The sequence below is a fragment of the Chlorocebus sabaeus genome, unplaced genomic scaffold (genome assembly GCF_047675955.1).
Source record: "Chlorocebus sabaeus isolate Y175 unplaced genomic scaffold, mChlSab1.0.hap1 unalloc_scaffold_708, whole genome shotgun sequence".
Classification (NCBI taxonomy): Eukaryota; Metazoa; Chordata; class Mammalia; order Primates; family Cercopithecidae; genus Chlorocebus; species Chlorocebus sabaeus.
The window spans coordinates 52,170-74,812 of record NW_027328046.1 but is presented as its reverse complement, the minus strand read 5'-3'; the positions used below and the strand labels follow the sequence as shown (position 1 = coordinate 74,812).

At 49.0% G+C, this 22,643-nt stretch overlaps 1 protein-coding gene across 5 annotated transcripts in view; it reads left to right on the top strand.

Annotated features, from left to right (window-relative positions):
• The first annotated feature begins 1,436 nt into the window (after positions 1–1,436).
• The window catches only part of LITAF (lipopolysaccharide induced TNF factor), a 37,838-nt gene continuing 16,631 nt past the window's right edge, over positions 1,437–22,643 (top strand). Inside the window, exons 1-2 of one of the 5 annotated variants that reach the window (XM_007985912.3) lie at positions 2,523–2,551; positions 20,626–20,945. In XM_007985912.3, the coding sequence (XP_007984103.2) occupies positions 20,852–20,945 (94 nt within the window). In that variant the 5' untranslated portion in view covers positions 2,523–2,551; positions 20,626–20,851. Of the gene's footprint in view, positions 1,456–1,968; positions 2,099–2,209; positions 2,287–2,438; positions 2,552–20,625; positions 20,946–22,643 lie in introns of those variants that run through there. The other 4 variants (XM_037989848.2, XM_007985908.3, XM_007985899.3 and 1 more) reach the window with 4 other exon arrangements.

Here is a 22,643-nt window from a genome sequence, read left to right as displayed (position 1 = left end):
CCACCATACCCAGCTTCTATCCTTTTGAGGCTATTGTAAATGGAACAATTTTCTTAATTTCATTTTTGGATTGCTCATTGCTAGTATACAGAAATGCAACTGGCTGGGCATGGTGCCTCACACCTGTAATGCCAGCACTTTGGGAGGCCCAGGCAGGTGGATGGCTTGAGCCCAGGAGTTTGAGACCAGTCTGGGCAACATAGCAAAACCCCGTCTCTACAAAAAACTACAAAAAAAATTAGCTGAGCACAGTGGCATATGCCTGTAGTCCCAGCTACTGAGGAGGCTGAGGTGGGAGGATCGCCTGAGCTCAGGAGGTCAAGGCTGCAGTGAGCTGTGATCGAGCCACTGTACTTCAGCCTGGGTGACAGAGACCCTGTCTCAAAAAAGAAAAAAAAAAAAAAGCAACTGATTTTCGTATGTTGATCTTAAATCCCACAACCTTGCTGAACTGGTTTATTAGCTCTAATAGGTATTTTGTACATTCTTTAGTGTTTTTACATACAGGATGATATCATCTGTGAGTAGAGATAGCTTCACTTTATCCTTTTCAATCTGGATGCTTTTGTTTTTCTTGCCTAATGGCAATGGCCAGAACCGCCAGGATATTGTTGGACAGAAGTGGCCAGAGTGGGTACTTTGGCTTGTTCCTGTTCTTAGGGGGAAAACATCCAGTCTTTTACCATTAAGTATGTCATTAGCTGTGGGATTTTCACAGAAGCCCTAAAGTTGAGGAAGTTCCCGTCTATTTCTAGTTTGAGTATTTTTTTTTTTTTTAAATCATGAAAGCATTATTGGATTTCTTCAAATTCTTTTTCTGTCTATCGAGATGCTGATGTGGCCCAGTTTACTTTTATCCCCTGGTTGGAAGTCTTGGGTTGGAAATTCAATCTCTGTGGTTTTTTGGGGATCAAAGAAAAGACTTACAGTCTTATAGCTCTGCCCATAAATAATTGCAAGCTCACAGCCGTGGTGTTTAGGATGCATAAAAACGCAAAGTTGGCTCCTGTTGCTGCTCAGCAGTTGGGGAAAGAAAAACAAATGAAGATGTGGTAGTATTCAGTAAAGGACAGAAGAAAACTCAGGCTCACCACTGCTTTTACAGGAAGGAAGGAAGGAAGGAAGGAAGGAAGGAAGGAAGGAAGGAAGGAAGGAAGGAAGGAAGGAAGGAAGGAAGGAAGGAAGGAAGGAAGGAAGGAAGGAAGGAAGGAAGGAAGGGAGGGAAGAAGGGAGGGAGGGAAGAAGGGAGGGAGGGAAGAAGGGAGGGAGGGAGGGAGGGAGGAAAGAAAGAAGGAAGGAAGGGAGGGAGGGAGGGAGGTAACTCATCCACAGCTGAGGGTGGCCGTCAGTGGACATGGCACAAGGTGGCAAGAACTTGGGGCTGGGGACACTTTGCTGAGGGACCCAGGACAAGCCATTCTCCCTATCTGGGCCTCCCTATCTTTAGGACCTCAGGTAAAGGCATGGGATTTGGGCACCGGTGGGTTCTAAGATTCAGGTCTTTGCCAGCATGGGGCTCGGAAGCTCCCTGTCCAAATGGCCTTTGTCTGTTGATGGCCACATCAGGGTTCTGCTCATCTCCTGGCTCTGTGTACTCTCAAAGCCAGGCACGTTTCTTAATTCCCTCTAATGATTTCCCAGAGAGCCTGCTGGATCCAGGCTGCTGCTGTGATCACTGCAGCCGGCCGATGGGGCTCCAAGCAGACGGGCAGATGGCACCCATTTAGGGGCAGATGTGGAAACAGGAGCTACTGATTTCCAGAGCTTTCTTTCAGTGATGGCTGAGAAAGGCCTACCTGGGGGCACGGGCCACCCTGGGCGCACAAAGCGGAGAAGCAGCTGATAAGCCTTACCTAATACCTATCCTGTGCTAAAAACTTTACCCCCATCTTCCCAGTTAACTCCCAGTCGGTCTTAGGAGACAGGACTGTTATTGTGCCCACTTTGCAGACGGGAAGCCGAGCTCAGAGAGGGTGGGTAACTTGCCCAAAGGCACAGAGAGTGTCTTGGTCAGTCCGGACGCGTCTGTAGAGTTACAGGAAGAGAAGGGCCGTCCTCCAGAGGGCTGGGAGCGCCCCAGCGCGGGTGCGGGGTCGAGGTTGGTGGTCCCGCCGCCTGGAAGTGGTGGAGCCGCGGGGGGAGAGAGGGAAGTGGGGAGAGCTGCGAGCGGCAAATCCGGAGGGAGGGTCAGGCTGTCGGGGGCGGGGTGGGGGGTGCTGGCACCGGGAGGCAGGGGCAGGATCGGAGAGTCGGGCAGACACCAGGTCCGCGCGAGGCGTCTCAGGGGTAAGCCTGGGGGGCTCTGGGGTGGCGAGGGAGCGGGGTGTGGGGTGAAGCCTGGGGGCGATCGGAGTGAGGCGGGGAACGGGCGGTGGTCTAGTCTGGGGCCCAGGTGCGGGCCGCGGGGGCGGGAGAAGCCGGAAGCCCGAGCTGGCCGCGCTCCGCCCCGGCGGGTCCAGCCCCCGCCCCCGTCCCCGCCGCCCAGCCCTTTTCCCGGGGCGCCCGCGCGGCCAGCTCAGACCTCCCGGCTCGACAGGCGGCGCGGGCGGCGGTGAGTGCGGCGCGGGGACGCCGGGGCTCGGGGGGCAGCGGGGGACAGCGGAGGTCCCGTGGCGCCAGCACCTGCTGGGCGTCCGGTGCACCGCGCCCTTGGCTGGGGGCTCCCGGGAGGCCGGGGGGCGCCGGGCGGGTTGCGGGCATCGAGGCACAGCGGAGGGCGTAGGGGTCGGGCCGGGGCGGGGTCCGGCCTCCCAGTCCTGGTCCCGGCCGCGTCTCCGGTTGGGTTCATTTCCTGCGCCCCGGAGTGGCCCGATCGCGTGTGGCGGGGTCGTCTGGCCCCCACCCGAACGAGCGCCCCTCGCTGCCCGCCCCGACCCCCTACCGGGAGAGGACGGCCCCTGGCCTTTTTAGAAAAAGGCGCGATTCGCTCTAGTGACTCAGGTTGAGATTTCCAGAAATATTCCCCGGGGGTTCAGAAACAAAACCAAAACAAACAAAAAAAACCCCAACGAATTCCGGAATGCTGTTTGCATACATTTGGCTTCTAGGGGCGCGGGTACCCGCGTTTCTCCCCTTGCCCCCGCGAGTTCGCACAAGATCCGGTACGGACACCCGAGGCCCCTGGGAGACCCTGGGGAGGTGAAAATCAGCGAAGTGGGCCGTGGCCCCTAGGCCTGACCCCTCCCCGCGGGGTAAGGTGGGCACCCCGCGAGCGCAGGGGTCCTCTCACTGCTGACGGCACCCAGCTCTGGGCCCAGACGCCGCTCACCGTCCACCGCTGGTGCCGGGTAGGTGCTGGTGGGACCAGCTGGTGACTGGTGGCAGAAGTGGAACTCGCCCCTCCCTGCCAAGCTAGGCAAATACCCTCCCTGCTGTGGTTTGCAGGTCACTGTGGATCTAGGTGGTCAGTTGGTGGTGTGCCCGAAGCTCTTCAGGGTCAGGGATAGGAGGTGACAGGGGAAAGGTGTGTGTTCTGGAAGGGCCAGTCATGCTTCAGGGACCAGGCTAGTTGGACCTTCACTGGTTTTCTACTTCGCGAGAGTGCAGCTGATGTCACTGACTGTTGGACTGAGCAGTGGTCACTGGGAAATCTAGTTTCTGGAAGCCACCGGGCCTTCCGAGCTCCTACCAGTCTTCCCAAAGAGGATACCTTCCTCCCCTTGGCCTGGTGCACTGGTGCTGGTTCAAAGACTGCCTGAAGCCCAGGTTGGGGTCCTCTTTAGGAAAGCCATGATTTGCCTTAATGTGTGCTTGGCTGCCTCATCTGCCCTCTCACCCCCTGCCTTCTCAGAGTGACTCTTTAGGACTTCCTATTTAGGACTAACCCAGATGCAGCGAGAAGTGCAAGCTGGTATCTGGAATTCCACCCGTGTTTTGGTTTTATCAGTTGGAGCAGGATCTAGATGGCCTGTGACTTGCTTTACCTGGCACTGAGTAACACCCATGTTGCACTTGGCTTTCTTGTCCACCAGCCCTTGCTCTGGGAACTAAATGTGCACCAAACTCTCTAAGAAACATTTAATTGTAATCTACCATGAGGGAGGCCCATCTTCCTCTTTCCTGTTACTTTAAGGCATGAATAATAGATGCATTTATTCACATTTGAGAAAGTATCTTGTAATGTTGTCAAAGATTAAGTGACTGGGTGATTGATCTAAGACATAGGATCAATTTCTTTCTTTCTTTTTTTTTTTTTTTGAGTCATAGTCTCACTCTGTCGCCCAGGCTGGAGTGCAGTGGTGCGATCTCGGCTCACTGCAACCTCTAACCCTTCCCACACCCCTCAACCCCCCACCCGGGTTCAAGCAATTCTCGTTTCTCAGCCCCCAAGTAGCTGGGATTACAGTTGGGTGCCACCACGCTTAACTAATTTTTGCATTTTTAGTAGAGACAGGGTTTTGCCATGTTGGGTAGGCTGGTTTCGAACTTCGGACCTCTAGTGATCCACCTGCCTCGGCCTCCCAAAATGCTAGGATTACAGGTGTGAGCTACCTCACCTGGTCAATTTCTTAAGTCCCTAAAATACTACATTGAAGTGTAATTCACTGTCTTTGGTGAATCTATTTCCTTTTGTTCCTTCTGTTCCTTTTATGGGCTGGCTGTTGAGAAATAAAGCGCTACCCTTGCCATGTAAAGGATGCAAAAGAATGGCTCCTGGTCCTGAGGGGTTTACACAACGGGTAGAAAGTAGAAGTACACACAGGCGAAAAGGTTGGTGCTTGCTAACACCCTCGTAACTCCGGAAAGGGCTTGAGCGCAGTGGAAAGGAGGCAGCTGAGTTAGAGAAAGTTTCATGGAAAAACAGGCCTGAGCACATGTGGCAGAAGGAAATGTGGACATAGTTCAAACAAGCAGGAGGGTCTCAGCAGAGCTGTGGAGGAGGTACAGCCAAGCCCAGGTGGTTGAAGACAGTAAATGGAAAATCCACTGAGAGGAAGGAGCTGGAAGGCGTTTCCAGCCTAAGTGAATTTTCAAGAAAATAAACAGTGCATGTTTTGCTGACATTACCCATCCTTACTGCTCAGAGGTGTGTAATAGCACTAATGGGCTGGTGCCGTTTTGTGACTTAAACTTCTCCCACTGAAGAGGAATTTCCCCAGAGCTACAGTGAGGGTGGAAAAAAGAGGATCTGCAAGAGGAAGTCCTGGATTCTTGGCACTGTGACTTGTCCTCTATTTGTTTTCGCTTTTATGGCAGTGAAAATAGCCCCGTGGGTGAGGCGGTCTATCAGGTAAATAGACTTCCTTAGTTCTGTGTTTCTTTAGCACACGCATTTTTGACATCTCCTGGGCACGGTTGGCCACCGATGGTCTATTCTGAACTTGATTAATGTTTACTTGCCTAAGAATTGTTATTTGAGGTCAAGTGGCATTTTCCAGGGTCCTCATAATTTCATCTTGTTTGAGCCTGTGTTGATTGACTCTCTGGACACCAGTGACAACGGCTTTGTAGCTAATGAAGTTGTCCCTTGGCTGCAGGTTATTTCAGTAGAAGAACTGTGTAATTTCATAGAGCTTAAGGCATGGACACAAGAAAGGAACCATTCTGGAAGCTGTCTGTGTGATGGTAATTCTCTGCTCACCTCATAGTACGTAGGAGTTTATATACCAGGGTCCAAAGCTGGAGGCTTCAGAGAAAATAATGTTGGAGAATTTAAGCTATTTAGCTCATGGAGACTTAGAAATAATTGACAGTGTGCCTCAGGTAAGTTTAAGAGCTTAATGATGACTTGCCTTAATCTTGAATTCATGAGGTTATTCCTAAATGATGTACTGATAGTTTGAAATTTTTTATTAAAAAAATTAAAGAAAGTATGGAAGATAAAGAAGAAAGGCATAATCTCATAGTCAGAACGAAACAACTACCACTGGCTGTCCTTATCGGGCAGCTTCTGTCTTTTGTCTTTGTGCCTGTTTTCTATGAAATTGTCATCAGGGTTCATACAATTTTGTATCCTAATGCAGTTTCAATCTTATTAATGATCTCATTGCACTGTTTGGTGAAAACCCGTCATTCATGTGGAAACTGGGCATGTGGTTTCACCCAGAATCCAGAGGAAAATTGCCCACTCTGATTGTGGGGGAGTAGCCCAGCTCCCTGATGGAAGCATTTTCCATTCCACAAATCACTATGATTTGTCGTTATGCCACGCTTGAACCTGGCTTTAAGATTGTGGTAACTTTATCTTTGACTTGAGGGACATACCGCCCTGCAGAAACCGCCTGAACTCAGAAGATGGAATTGGCACACATTTCTCTGAAATATTTCACTCTGAGCTTCTGTACTTTTAACGGAGGTCTACTGAAATTAGAATTTGTTTGGGATCAAGTAACCGAAGGCCAATTTCTCGCTTCCTTTCCCAAAGAGAGCTGGAGGTCCGGGTTTCCCCTTTTGTCTAAATCCTTCCTGCTTAACCGTTTATGGCTTAAGACGTACCATTCACCTTGAACATTTTCAGGAATGACAGGCAGGTTAAATTCCATGACAACAAAAACCATGTTGCAGAATCGTAGTTTAAAACCTGCCAGGCGAGGGTCCTTAGTTTAAGAATTTTAAGCAATATTCAATGTAATAAGTATACAATTTGGATAGTTCCTGAGGGTTGATTATAGTCAGGATCCACTGTGCTCACATTATTGGAAATAACGTTTTTTTCTCCGGAGACCCTAAAAGACCAGACCTTTTTGACCCTCGCAGCTGGTACTCTATCTTGTTTACAAACTAGGCTATTTTCTTAGGAGACCTGACAATTTGCATGTGAGTGCCCTTCTTTTGCCCAAGGAATCCCTTTTTTATTCTGGGGTCATTTCTGCGATATACATATTCATGGACCTAGCTTAGTGTTTCTTTTCTGGGGGCTGGGAGGTGGGGACCAGAGTAGAATTGAATATTTCTCCCTTTTCTTCCTGGAAGAATCGATCTTCGAGGATTAAGTTGGTGGTTAAAAAGCCGCTGTATCTTTCTGAAGGCCTTGCCCTTTTATGTGTTGATCTGACACCCAAATGTAGAAAACAGTTCTATACACAACTTGAGGATATATTTTTAGAAGAGTTTACCACCCACATGTGGCTAAAGCTTTGTGGGGAGGTTTTTTTTTTTTTTTTTTCCGTTGTGAGTAAAATAGATATTTCACTGTATCTTGCTCTTATTTTCAAACCCTTTAAAAAGCCATTGACCATTTTCTCTTATTTTTAGTTGACACTTAATAATCATACACATTTATGGGATAAAGAGTGATATTTTCATACATGTCTCCAGTGTGTAATTATCAACGGGTAATTGGCATGTTCATCACCTCAAACACTTATGGTTTGTTTGTGTTGTGAACATTCAGAGGTCTGCTAGCTATTTGAAAATATAGATGGAATCATTGTTAGCCATATTCACCCTACAGTTTACAGAATGGTAGAACTTCTTTCTCCCATTGAACTGTAACTTTGTACCTGTTAACCAACCTCCCTCTAGCCTCTCTTCTCCTCCCCTTTCTAACCTCCAGTAACCACAGTTCTTTTCTCTACTTCTGTGAAGTCGATTTTGTTGTCCTTCCTTTGTGGAAGTTGTGAAATACCTTTTGAGGGGAGTGCAGACTTGTGGACAGGCGTAAATATGCATTCAGCTGGACAGAGTTTGGGAGGTTCCTTCGAAACCTGTTCTTTTGCTGAAATTCTAGGTATCTTTTTATTTTATTTTATTTTTTATTTTTCACCTCATCAGTTAGAAGTATCAGAAACTCTCCTTTTCCCCCCACTTAATCTTTGGCATTTAACCAAAATATACTTTATTTATTTATATGTTTTTTTGAGATAGGGCCTTGCTCTGTTGCCCAGGCTGGAGTACAGTGGCGTAACCACAACTTCATGCAGCCTCAGCCTGCCTCCCGGGCTCAAGCCATCCTTCCACCTCAGCCACCACACTAATTTTAGTGGTTTTTTTTTTTTTTTGTAGAGAGGCAGAGTTTCGCCATGTTGCCCAGGCTGGTCTCAAACTCTTGGAGTCAAGTGATCCATCCATCTCGGCCTCTCAAAGTATTGCCATTACAGGCATGAGCCTCACCCCAAAGCACTCAAATTTTGTTTTTTTTAAATCGAACTTGAGTGCTTTGGGGTAAGACCTGCCTATTTCATTTCACCTTATAGTTTTTCTTACTCTTGGCCTATGTAGGGGAGAGGGAAGACTTTCTTTGTGCCTTTTGAAGGTACCATAATTGAGTCTATGAAATAAACCGATGATTGATAGATTAACAGACAAAAATACATACAAATTTTTCCATGCGTAAATGTGGGAGTCCCACAGAAAGTGAAACTCAAAGCAAGGTCAGATGATTGACATTTATATAGTATGCCTGAGCTACGAAAAATGAATAAGGGGCTGGGGGGGGTGGCTCATGCCTGTAATCCCAGCACTCTGGGAGGACAAGGCAGGCGGATCGCTTGAGCCCAGGAGATCCAGACCAGCCTGGGCAACATGGCAAAGCCCTGTCTCTACAGAAAATACAAAAGTTAGCCTGGCATGGTGGCTCATGCCTGTGGTCCCTGCCACTCTGGAGGCTGAGGCAAGAGGATCGCTTGAACCTGGGAGATTGAGACTGCAGTGAGCTGAGATAGCACCACTGCACTACAGCCTGGGTGACAGACCAAGACCCTGTCTCCAAATAAAAAACAAAAAGGAATAGGGGCTTGGGGCTCCTGGAGGGAGGTAGTGCTAGCTTACAGAAGGGTGAGGGGAGGAAATGTGTGGTGAACAAAGGTTGCTTTGTTATGCAGATAAAACGTCTCTTGAATGATGAAAGTTGTCTCAGAGTAGCCCTCAGAAGAACAGGTGATAGCTTGTGACCAGATGTCGACCTTCAATCTCCTCTCCTAAGTTAAGATCTTCCAGCCGGGCTTGGTGGCTCATGCTTGTAATCTCAGCACTTTGGGAGGCCGAGGTGGGTGGATCACAAGGTCAGGAGTTCGAGACCAGCCTGACCAAAATGGTGAAACCCCATCTCAACTAAAAATACAAAAATTTAGTCGGATGTGGTGGCAGGCATCTGTAATCCTGGCTACTCAGGGGGCTGAGGCAGGAGAATCACTTGAACCTGGAAGGCAGAGGTTACAGTGAGCTGAGATGACACCACTGCCCTCCAGCCTGGGCCACAGAATGAGACTCCGTCTCAAAAAAAAAAAAAAGAAATGATTTTCCCTGGTTGATGAGGGTCCTATGATAGTCACTTTAGTTTACACAGATCAAGTATCTTTTCTCTGAAATGCCTGGGACGGGAAGTGTTTCAGATTTTGGATTTTTTTTCACATTTTGAAATATTGCGGCCGGGCGCGGTGGCTCAAGCCTGTAATCCCAGCACTTAGGGAGGCCGAGACGGGCGGATCACGAGGTCAGGAGATCGAGACCATCCTGGCTAACACGGTGAAACCCCGTCTCTACTAAAAATACAAAAAACTAGCCGGGCGAGGTGGCGGGCGCCTGTAGTCCCAGCTACTCCGGAGGCTGAGGCAGGAGAATGGCGTGAACCCGGGAGGCGGAGCTTGCAGTGAGCTGAGATCCGGCCACTGCACTCCAGCCCGGGCTACAGAGCAAGACTCCGTCTCAAAAAAAAAAAAAAAAAAAAAAAAAAGAAATATTGCATTCTACTTACTGGTTCAGCATCTCTAATCCAAAAATCCAAAATCCAGAATGCTCCAATGAGCATTTCCTTTGAGCATCGTGTCTGTGTTCAAAATGTTTCAGATTTTGGATTTTCATATTTGGGATACTCAACCTGTAGATTTCAATTTATTGTATCAAAGGACAGCACATGACATTCCAGATGTTAATATTAAGGGAGAGAGTAGAGTATTCCTGATGTTAATTAATACCAAGGGAGAGAGTGAAAAGGAGGTGTTTGCCAGGTTTTCTCACTTGTAGTTTACTCTCTTTCCCTTTTCATAGACTCTGTTTTTCTTTCTTTCCTTTTTTTGTTTTTTTGAGACGGAGTTTTGCTCTTGTTGCCCAGGCTGGAGTGCAGTCGTGCAACCTCAGCTCACTGCAAACTCCGCCTCCTGGGTTCAAGCAATTCTCCTGCCTCAGCCTCCTGAATAGCTGGGATTACAGGCATGTGCCGCTACACCTGGCTAATTTTGTATTTATTTATTTATTTATTTATTTATTTATTTATTTATGAGACAGAGTCTTGCTCTGTCGCCCAGGCTGGAGTACAGTGGCCTGATCTCAGCTCACTTCAAGCTCCGCCTTCCAGGTTGCCTCAGCCTCCCAAGTAGCTGGGATTACAGGCACCCGCCACCATGCCTGGCTAATTTTTCTTATTTTTAGTAGAGATGGGGTTTCGCCATGTTAGCCAGGATGGTCTTGATCTCCTGACCTCAGGTGATCTGCCTGCCTGGGCCTCCCAAAGTGCTGGGATTACAGGCATGAGCCACCACGCCTGGCGACTCTTCTTTGAAAGAGAGTCATGGAGTCTAGCCCAAACACAGGAGAGGAAAGGGAGAGATGAAGTTCCACCTCCTGCTGGGTGCCATGGCTCTTGCCTGTAATCCCAGCACTTTTGGAGGCTGAGGCGGGTGGATTACTTGAACCCACGAGTTTAAGACCAGCGTGAACAACATAGTGAGACGCCCATTTCTATGGAAAGTTTAAAAAAAAAAAAAAATCACCGGGTGTAGCCCCGACTACTCAGGAGGCTGAGGTGAGAGGATCACTTGAGCCCAGGAGTTGAAGGCTGCAGTGAGTTATGATCAAGCCACTGCATTCCAGCCTGGAAAGACTGGAATGAGCAAGACCCCATCTCTACAAAAAGTAGAAAATTAGCTGGACTTGTTGATGCACACCTGCAGTCACAGCTACTTGAGAGGCTGAGGTAGGAGGATCGCTTGAGCCCAGGAGGCTGAGGCCACAGTAAGCTATGATGGTGCCACTGCACTCCAGCCTGGGTGACAGAGTGAGACCCTGTCTCAAAAAAAGAAAAGAAAAGAAAAGTGCATCTCCTGGTAGGGGAGGATCTATGCATACTATTTGGAATTTGTCAGTGAGGAAGATTTGTCTTGTCTTATTTAAAACACAGACACTTCTGCCAGGTGCGAGTTGCTTACGCCTATAATCCCAGCACTTTGGGAGGCTGAGGCGGGTGGATCACTTGAGGTCAGGAGTTTGAGACCAACCTGGCCGACATGGTGAAACCTCATCTCTACTAAATGTACAAAAACTAGGCAGGCATGCTGATGAGTGCCTGTAATCCTGGCTACTCGGGAGGTTGAGGCAGGAGACTTGCTTGAACCTGGGAGGTGGAGGCTGGAGTGAGCCAAGATCATGCCACTGCACTCCAGCCTGGGTAAGAGGGACTCTCCGTCTCAAAAATGATAATAATAATAAACACTTCTTATGAGCTTATGCCATAGATACCCTGTCATAGATGGGATAGATGTGCCATATGGGCACAGGAGACGTCAGGTGTGCAAGGATGTCAGATGCGCATGGCTTTCTCAAGGCCTGGTGGGGAAATATAGATCACATCGCTTCCCCTGGGGTCGAGGGAGGGTAACGTAATATGGTCCAGTTAGGGAAATATTAATAGAACCTAACTTGCAGACAGGAAGCAATTAGGAAGCAGGAGGAAGGCATATGTCATCAAGGGCTAGATCATGTGTTGTCGGCCAGGGGAAGTGAAACAGGCATGAGAAGCACGTGACAGGTAACGTCCACCACTAAAGTGAAACAGGCATGAGAAGCACGTGACAGGTAACGTCCACCACTAGCCTGTTCCCACGTTATCCATAAGTCTTGCTAAAGGCAAGATTGCTGTTTTCTGGAATTTTCAAAGACAGACAGTTAGACTACCTGCAGTCATCTGGAATTTGGCCAGAACAAAGGAAGTAAACAAATAGAAGACTTCCAAATAAGGTAGATATTTATCATCAAAGCAGATGCCCAAGCCTGTTTACCTCAGAGGAGGCGCCCAAGGCAACTATGAGCTCTTACTTTGTGTTACACAGAGTCCTTGCACGCTTGGTTCTGCTGGTGTCCAGGTCCTCAGAGGCTTTGAAGCAGCAAATTGTGGTGGTGGAATGGAGCTGCCATCAGCACCATGTTGGACTGTTGGCAGCCTGGGACAGTGTAGAACCACAGATGTAGACACAAGCGTTTTTCCTTTCCTTTCTCTGTTTCTCTCTCTCTCTCTCTCTCTCTCTTTTTTTTCCCCTTTTTTGCAGATTGTAAGAAAGCAGAGAGGAATATGGGATTTTATTTATTTATTTATTCATTTATTTATAGACGGTGTCTTGCTCTGTTGCCTAGGCTGGAGTGCAGTGGTGTGATCTCAGCTCACTGCAACCTCCACCTCCCAGGTTCAAGCAATTACAGCTTAGCCTCTCAAGTGACTGGGACTATAGGCATGCACCACTTTGCCCAGCTAATTTTTGTATTTTTAGTAGAGATAGGGTTTTACCATGTTGGCCAGGCTGGTCTCGAACTCCTGACCTCAAGTGATTCACCCATCTCGGCCTCCCAAAGCGCTGGGATTACAGTCGTGAGCCACCGTACCCAGCTGGGATCGATTTTAAAAAAGATTAAGGCTGGGTGCAATGGCTTATGCCTGTAATCCCAGCGCTTTGGGAGGATCACTTGAGGCCAGCCTGGACAACATAGTGAGACTCCGTCTCTACAAAAAAATTAAAAATTAAAACAACTAGCTAGTCATGGTGGCGTGTGCCTGGAGTCCCAGCTGCTTGAGAGGCTGAAGTGGGAGGATCAGTTGAACCCAGGCTGCAGTAAGCTGTGATTGCACCACTGCACCGCAGCCTTGGCAACACAGCGTGACCCTGATTGTAAAACAAAGTTCAATTTAAGAAAGAAAAAATAAAAGAGAAAGGTTAAGATACTTTTTTCGGGGGAGTGTTTACAGAGGCTGTGGGTCAGAATGAAGCAACACCAGAACTTCTGGAGACTGGGGTTTCTGCTGTGTTTTGACGTGGTTTTTTTGTGTTCTCGGGAGAAGACGCCCTTGGCGGGGGGCCATGAGACCTTTGATGTGTGTTTACTCTGATGGCGAGTTGTTGGGGTGGCTTCTGCGGTGGATGGTTCTCTTGGTATTCTAGGTTTTGAAGCTTATTTTTAGACTCTGAACTCCCCTTCTTGGCAGGAGTTGAATCCCTCTGGGGGTTTTCAAGTTGCTTTTGGACTGCTGGTTGTTGAAATAGAAACCCCTTTTGTGGGGTCCCCCATAAACCCAGGTGCTGGTGCCCACCTCGTGGTGTGAAGGCTCCTGTAACACAGCCTCACTCTCCTGGCCCCACACTGCTCACCTGCCCCACGGGACGCAGGTACGTGGCTTCTGGGTGTCTGTCCCCGCTGTACCAAGATCTGCCCCCTTGCCCTTGTCCCCAGATCCTCCACTTGATCCTAGAAACTGTGCCCCTCCCCCCAAAAAAAAGTCTCCCCTTCATATCTGTCCCACATCTGCCCCTGTTGGTTGACTTTGCCTCCCTATATAGGTCCCATAAGACCGGCAAGGGAGGGTCCACATCTCCCAATCCCTTGTCCAGCACTGGCCTTTAGAATCCCCTGGAGGAAAACTGGATCATAGTGCAACATGAAAAAAAAGAACTTTTGGCCAGATGTAGTGGCTCACACCTGTAATGCCAGCACTTTAGGAGGCCGAGGTGGGCGGTTCACTTGAGGTCAGGAGTTCGAGACCAGCCTGGACAACATGGTGAAACCCTGTCTCTACTAAAAATAAAAAAAAATTAGCTGGGCGTGGTGGCAGGCACCTGTAATCCCAGCTATTTGGGAGGCTGAGGCAGGAGAATCGCTTGAACCCGGGAGGCAGAGACTGCAGTGAGCCAAGGTCACACCACTGCATTCCAGCCTGGGCCACAGAATGAGACTCTGTCTCAAAACAGAGAAAAAAGAACTTTATATTGACAAATAGGATGTTGTTAGTGCAAATTTTAGGGTTGATATAGCGGGAGTGGTAAAGGGAACATCTTACCAAATAGAAATAATTAGAAGCTTTAATCGCTCAGCAAACAGGGAAGGTCCCAGGGCCAGGTGCTGGGCAGGAACACAAAGGGCTGTGATGACATCACCTTTACCCAGAGGCGAGAAGGAGCCGGTCGGAGGCCTGGGGAGGGCAGACACAGGTTTGCAGGGGAGACTCTCTTTTTTAATTAAAAAAGTATGTATTTTGTAAATATGTAATATTACTATGGCTCAACATACAAAAGACCAACAAGGGTGTAAAAGTGACCAGTGTTTTCCCCACCCCATCCCCTAGTCCACCCAGTTCCCCTCCTTATAAACACCGACCATTAAGTTCCTTCTGTATGCCTTTGGAGACATTTTATGCATATTATATAAAGAACTACTAGGCCAGGCATGGTGGCTCATACCTGTAATCCCAGCGCTTTTTGAGGCCAAAGTGGGAGGACTCCTTGAGCCCAGGAGTTTGAGACAAGCTTGGTCAACATACTGAGACCCCATCTCTACAAAAAATAAAAAATTAGCTGAGTGTGGCGGTGCACACCTGTAGTCCTAGCTGCTCTGGAAGCTGAGGCAGGAGGATCGCTTGAGTCCAGGAGCTCCAGGCTGCAATGAGCTGTGATCATGTCACTGCACTCCAGCCTGGGCCTACCCAGTGAGAACCTGTCTTTAAAAAAAAAAAAAAAAAGACTGGGCACCTTGGCTCATGCCTGTCATCCCAGCGCTTTGGGAGGCGGAGGCCAGAGGATCACTCGAGGTCAGGAGTTTGAGACCAGCCTGGCCAACATGGTGAAACCCTGTCTCTACTAAAAAGACAAAAATTAGCTGGGCGTGGTGGTGGGCGCCTGTAATCCCAGCTATTCGGGAGACTGAGGCAGGAGAGGTGCTTGAACCTGAGAAGCGGAGGTTGCAGTGAGCCGAGATCACATCACTGCATTCCAGCCTGGGTGACAGAGCAAGACTCAAAAAAAAAAAAAAAAAAAAAAAGTGTATCATCTTCTCGCACCATACACAAATGGTGGCACACTACAAACACTGTCCTGGCTCCTTAAACGTGATGGTGTATCTTGGTGATGATTGCATTTCCCCAAATAAAACTCTTCCTTGTTTCAGTACCTTGCGGGGAGGGACCATCCCTGATTGGTACCCGTGCCTTGCTGGCGGATTAGGCTTCTGCTGTTACCAGCAACGCTGTAGTGAATACCCCATGTGCTTGTCATTTTGTCATTTCAGCCACATATGGGGGTTATTGCCAGTACACATTTCTAGAGGAAGAGTTGCTGGACTTGTACATGTTAAATTGTTTTGGCCGTTTCTGTTGCAGGAGCCTCAGTTTATCCATACCTCACGCTAGCTCTCTGTGTGTGTTACCAACATTTTGCTCTTTGCCTGGTGGACAGGTGAAAAATGATACCATGATAATGGCATTGGTTATGGGTTTTAAAAGAAATCTTTTATGGCCAGGTGCAGTGGCTCACTCCTGTAACCCCTGGCCTTTGGGAGGCCGAGGCAGGTAGATCACTTGAGGTCAGGAGTTCGGGACCAGCCTGGGCAACATAGCGAGACCCTGTGTCTACCAAAAATACAAGAAGTTAGCCAGGCGTGGTGGTACGCGCCTGTAGTCCCAGCTACTCAGGGGGCTGAGGCATGAGAATTGCTTGAACCCGGGAGGTGGAGGTTGCAGTGAGCTGAGATCGCACCACTGCATGCAGCTTGGGTGACAGAGTGAGACCTTGTCTCAAAAAAAAAAAAAAAGAAAAGAAAAGAAAAAGAGCTTTAGATATGTAGAAAATGGGTACAGTTAATACAGAGAACTCCCGTATACTGTCACCCAGCATCTACTTCACTGCGGGACACTGGCCACAACTGCTTCTCTGACGCTGCTGCCTTACCGCTCACCAAACTCCAGGCTTTATTTGGACGTCACCAGTTTTTCCAATGAAGGCTTTTCTGTGCCAGGGTTCTACATCGTATTCAGTTGTCATCTTTCTATTCATTCTTCTCTGGTCTCTGACAGTTTCTTGGACTTTCTTGTTTTCCGTGACCTTGACAGTTTGGAGAAGCGCTGGCCTGGCGCCCTGTGGCAGGTTTTCTCATGACTACGTGGGGCTGCGGGTTGAGGGGAGGAAGGCCACAGGGGCCCTTCTCACCTCCTCCCGTCAGTCAGCAGGTGTGTGATGTCATGTGACTTCTCGCTGACGATATGCAGCCTGATCATCTGTCTCCGTGTGGTTTTAGCTGCATCTCCCTGCTTTAGAGGAGGACTAGAGCGTCGTCTCACCCTAGTTTGCACACCCTAGAAGTGGCAGAGTTGGGATTTGAACCAAGGAGGCTGGGTCTTAGAGTTTCTGCTCTGAAAGATTTGACCTGCCTTAAAATTCTGCCATTTTAACTTTTTTTTTTTTTTTTTTTGGAGACAAAGTCTCACTCTGTGGCCCAGGCTGGAGTGCAGCGGTACGTCTCGACTCACTGCAATCTCCGCCTCCCAAGTTCAAGCCATTCTTCTGCCTCAGCCTCCCAAGTAGCTGGAATTAGAGGCACGCACCACCACACCTGACTAATTTTTACATTTTTAGTAAAGTTGGAGTTTTGCCATGTTGGTCAGGCTGGTCTCGAACTCTTGACCTCAAGTGATCCACCCGCCTCGGTCTCCCAAAGTGCTGGGATTATAGGAGTGAGCCGCCGTGCCTGGCCCCATTGTCTTACCTTTCTTTTAGCGCTTTTCATTTCCCTCTTCACGCCCTGCCTGTTCACTGTCATCTGTGTCTTCTCTTCACACTGAGTAACAGTTGGGTATTCCTTTGGCCAGGCCGTAATCCACGCAATGTCCCTGAGTTATGGGTGACTTTGTGACTCTTGTAAATAACAGGGGGACACGTGGAGATGTTTCTGAAATTTCCATGTCTTAAATTATGTTACTTTAATCCCAGCACTTTGAGACGCCAAGGCAAGTGGATTACTTGAGGCCAGGAGCTCGCGACCAGCCTGAGCGACATGGCAAGACCTCATTTCTACAAAAAAAATTAAACATTAGCCAGGCATGGTGGCATGTGCCTGTAATTCCAGATACTTGGGAGGCTGAGGTGGGAGGATGACTTGGGTCTAGGAGTTTGAGCCTATGGTGAGCTATGTTGGTGCCACCGCACTCCAGTCTGTGCAACAGAGTGAGACTCCTTCTCAAAAACAGAAATTTATCATGGGCACCAGGCAGAGATGTCCAGCCTGTATCATCTCTGAGCTTAGTGGCCTCAGTTTCCCCACCAGGCCAATTCCTGATGGGATTCTGCTAGGAAGCCTCCGCGTCCTGTTTGGTTGCTCAAGGGCAGTTCTCAGCCTTGGGCACTACCCATCCTACTACTCCTTCCCTTTTGGGCCCTGCCTGCCTGTTGGCCATTTCACCAGAAAGGGATGGGGTCAGGGAGGAAAAAGGCCCTGAGACTCCTTTGATAGGGGTGTCAGGCTGGACACGGTGGCTCATGCCTGTAATCCCAGCACTTTGGGAGGCTGAAGCAGGTGGATCACTTGAGGTCAGGAGTTCGAGACCAGCTTGGCCAATATGGTGAAACTCCGTCTCTACTAAAAATACAAAAATTAGCTGGGCTTGGTGGCACATGCCTGTAGTCCCAGCTACTCAGGAAGCTGAGGCAGGAGCATCGCTTGAACCCAGGAGGGGGAGGTTGCAGTGAGCCGAGGTCGTGGCACTGCATTCCAGCCTGGGCAAAAGAAGGAGACTCCATCTCAAAAAAAAAAAAAGAAAAAAGACAAGACTGTACCTTCAGTGTCACAAGCAAGCAGTGAAGGTGGAGCCATTTACGTGTTGGCAACTCTGTGTCCCTTCTTCTCCACACCTGTTGGCTGGAGCTGTTGACGTTGTGACATCTTGGGGTGCCAGCAAGTTAGAGGCTCAGAATCTGCTTAATACCCATGAAGAAAGCCAGTATCATTTTTGAGGAATGGAAGACACCTTGTCCCCACTGAACAAGTGGCTTTAGGGCTACCCCAAGGACCAGGTGATGAGTGTGGAGTGACAGGTATTTCTGAGTTTGATGGGGTGGGAACATTGGGGAGCCTGCTCATGACTCAAGGTTCTGAATATATAATACAGTGGAAAGAACTACCCTCTCTCTCTCTCTCTCTCTCTTTTTTTTTTTTGAGACAGGGTCTTGCTCTGTTGCCCAGGCTGGAGTGCAGTGGTGCAAACATGGCTCACTGCAACCTCTGTCTCCCAGGCTCAGGTGATCCTCCCCACTGAGCTTCTTACGTAGCTGGGACTGCAGGTGCATACAACCACTCCTGGCTAATTTTTATCTTTTTTGTAGAGATGGGATGTCATTGTGTTACCAGGTTGGTCTCGAACTCCTGGGCTCATGCCATCCTCCCTCCTCGGGCTCCCAAAGTGCTGGGATTACAGGTGTGAGCCACTGTGCCCTGTTGGAACTACCCTCTTTTTTGGGGGGCACATCACTCTGTCGCCCAGGCTGTAACACAGTGGCACGATCTCAACTCACTGCAACCTCCGCCTCCTGGGTTGAAGCACTTCTCCTGCCTCAGCCAACCACATAGCTGGGATTACAGGGGTGCACCACCACGCCTGGCTAATTTTTGTGTATTTGTTAGAGCTGGGTTTCACCATGTTGGCCAGGCTGATCTTGAACTCCTGATCTCAGGTGATCCGCCCACCTCGGCCTCCCAGAGTGCTGGGATTACAGGCGTGAGCCACTGTTCCCGGCCTGGAACTACCCTCTTGACATCCTTCCCTAGCCAGAACCAGAACTGGAATGGATGCTGGCCCAAGCAAGCGGTCCCTTCCGCTGAGTGATGATTCTAGCAGCGCCGTAAACTTGCACCAAGGAGAAAAAAATGAACCAGTCTTGAGGTTTGGAGACTGCGGCAGTTTTTCTTTCTGACTTCATCTTGTCCATGTGCACACGCCCCCACACTTCCCTTTCAACCTGTGTCCACCCATGTTTTTTTGTTGTTGTTGTTTTGTTTTGTTTTGAGACAGAGTCTTGCTCTGTTGCTCAGGCTGGAGTGCAGTGGCACAATCTCAGCTTACTGCAACCTCTGTCTCCCAGGCTCAAGCAATTCTTCTGCCTCAGCGTTCCAAGTAACTGGGATTACAGGTGTGTGCCACCACACCTGGCTAATTTTGGTACTTTTAGTAGAGACGGGGTTTTGGCGTGTTGGCCAGGCTGGTCTCGAACTCCTGACCTCAGGTAATCTGCCCGCCTTGACCTCTCAAAGTGCTGGGATTACAGGCTTGAGCCACTGCGCCCAGCCTGTCCACCCAGTTTTATCCTGACCTAATCCCTTCCTTCATGGACATCCTAGGGTGCCCTGTTAAGAAACAATACACAGGCCGGGCGCGGTGGTTCAAGCCTGTAACCCCAGCACTTTGGGAGGCCGAGACGGGCGGATCACGAGGTCAGGAGATCGAGACCATCCTGGCTAACACGGTGAAACCCCGTCTCTACTGAAAATGCAAACAATTAGCTGGGCGTGGTGGCGGGCGCCTGTAGTCCCAGCTACTCGGGAGGCTGAGGCAGGAGAATGGCGTGAACCCAGGAGACGGAGCTTGCAGTGAGCTGGGATCCGGCCACTGCACTCCAGCCTGGGTGACAGAGTCAGACTCCGTCTCAAAAAAAGAAAAGAAACAATACACTGTTCCCAGGAATCCTGGAGGAAATGAAGGATTCCAGTTCTTGAGCATATTTGGTGATGTGCTGGCATCTGCACGGTAAATCCTCATGTTACCTTGAGCCAACATGTGAGACCATCTGTGTGGAGGCTTGTCGTTACATAAACATCTTCCCTTACAAACGTTGTTTTCTCAGATTCTATGTTAGGGCTATTGGAGTAAGCCCCTCCCATTCATTTCTGCTTTTTCATGTCTACTCCTAAATCTTTTTTTTTTTTTTTTTCTGAGGTAGGGTCTTCCTCTGTTCCCCAGGCGATGTGCGGTGACACCATTATAGCTTACTGCAGCCTCAACATCCCGGGCTCAAGCGATCAAGGGATCCTTCTATCTCAGCCTTCCGAGTAGCTGGGACTATAGACGAGTGCCACCACGCCCAGCTAATTTTTTTGATTTTTAGTAGAGATGGGGTGTCACTATGTTGCCCAGGCCAGTTTCGAACTTCTGAGCTTAAGCAAACCTTCTGCCTTGGCCTCCCAAAGTGTTGGGATTTCAGGCATGAGCCACCACGTCTGGCCTGCTCCCAAATCTTCATGCCTTTCCAGATCGATCTTGGTGTCCTTTTTTCATACCTAGGTATTGCTTTCTACAAACTGTTGAAGTACCAGAGTGACCAGCTCGTCCCAGTTTGCCTGAGACTTTCCTAGATTTAGCACCAAAAGTCTTGCCTCCAGGGAAAAACCCCTCTGTCCAAGGGAGACTGGGACAGTGGGTCGCCGTATGAAGCACCCATAACGTTTTGGGCCCCTTTCTAGGTGCTGGGATGCAGATTTTAGTGTCAATAACTGCTCTTATGGGGTCTATGGACCAGATAAAAAGACAGACAAGTAAAGAAAATGCCTTATGAGAAGTACAGCAAACAAACATGAGTTAGTAACAGCTGACATGTACTGAGTGCTTGCTTGTGTGTTCCACGTTGCTCTGGGGCCTTTTTGCAAATGGATTCATTTCATCCTCTCCAGAACCTTCTGAGGAAGAAACTATCAGTGTGCCCATTTTACAGATGGGAAAACTGAGGCACTAAGTCATGCCCTGGGGCATGGGGGCCCCTGGATGAACCCAGGGGGTCTGGTTCCAGAGTCTGTGCCCTTGACCTCTGCACCACATAGAGAGGCTCCAGGAGGAATGAATTCGCCCGGGGGCAAGCCAGAGAGGGCTTCTTGGAAGAGGTGACACGCAAGCTGGGATATGATAAGCGGAGAAGAATTTACCAGACCCATCAGGAAGGAGGCAGACAGAAGAAAGAGCACGCCTGTGACATGTTTGGGAACATCCAAGCAAGGCAGGTGTGGCGGGAGATGCCACGAGGGACTGTGTGGTTGGTAGGGGCACCAGTGCATCCTGGGAATCCTCTTAGTCCCCGCAGACCGGGAGCAGGGAGTCACACTAGTGTAGATAGAGCACAATGAGGGGTGTCAGAAAGACCCACGTGGCTTGATTTTAGACAAACAGGGGCCTGGGATGGACTGAACCAAGACCAGCGGCCAACTTAGAGGCTCGAGTTTTAAGGCCTTGGCTTGGGATAGTGAGATTAGAGATTTCCAGCAATATCTCTCCGTGCCCCATCCCCACCTCCGCTTTTTATTGAAGAGAAACTCACACAAAGATAACCACTTAAAAGTGAATAATTCAAGGCCAGGCACGGTGGCCCATGCCTGTAATCTCAGCACTTTGGGGGAGACTGAGGCAGGTGGATCACTTGAGGTCCGGAGTTCTAGACCAGCCTGGTCAACATGGTGAAACCCCGTCTCTACTAAAAATACAAAAATTAGCCGGGTGTGGTGGTGGGCATCTGGAATCCCAACTATTAGGGAGGCTGAGGCAGGAGAATTGTTTGAGCCTGGGAGGCAGAGGTTGCAGTGAGCCAAGATCGTGCCACTGTACCTGAGCGACGGAGGGAGACTGTTTCCAAAAGAAAAAAAAAAAAAGGGGATAATTCAGTGGCATTTAGTAAGTTCATAGCGTTGTGCAACCATCAACTTCCATCTGGTTGCAGAACATTTTCATCATCTCCAAAAGAACCCCATACCCATTTCGTCCCACTGCTATACACCCATCCCTGGCCACCACTGATCTGTATCTCTATGGATTCACCTATTCTGGGCATTTCATGTTGATGGAATCATTTGATGTAGCCTTTTGTGCTTTCGAGGTTCATTCCAGGGCTATTTTGGAGCTCGACTGATCAGTGGTAAAACTGCTAGGCCGGCCACCCCGGGCTTCCCGGAGTCTGATCTTTTCCTTTGCGTTTAGGATTTAAGGTCATACTTAGCTAGCAGGAGCGATATCATAATCGTGAACGTGGTTTTCCCAGGGTGAGGCTTATCCATTGCACTTCCCTGTGATCTCCCCATTAAAAAAAAAAAAAAAAAAAAGATTCAAGATTTGAGGCAGAACACTGTCCCTTTTGACCTGCAGGTTTGATTCTGCAAACATTGAATGAACCCCTGCTTTGGGCGCGCAAGGAGTAAGATGACGCCCAGGACCTTGTGAGCGCCTGAAGTAGCAGCTTCCACTGGCCTATTCCAGAGAATTCTAAGGCTGTTTAGGCTGAATTGTTTTTTAGCAGATCTGTTGCTGAAAGTGAGGTCCCTCGTGGAGTTTATTTCTACGTCCCGAGGATTTCAGATCAATGCATCAGGGTGTGGATGATCGCTGGGTCTGACACTGTGGCTTCTCCCTGGGGGTTCCTGGGTTTTTTGCCTCCACTTTAGAGTGATATTAACAAAACAGGCCGGGCGCGGTGGTTCACGCCCGTAAGCCTAGCATTTTGGGAGGCTGAGGTGGGTGGATCACTTGAGGTCAGGAGTTCGAGAGCGGCCTGGTCAACATGGTGAAACCCTTGTCTCTAGTGAAAATACAAAAAATTAGCTGGGTTTAGTGGCGTGTGCCTGTAACCCCAGCTTCTTGGGAGGCTGAGGCAGGAGAATTGTTTGAACCTGGGAGGCAGAGGTTGCAGTGACCTGAGATCATGCCATTG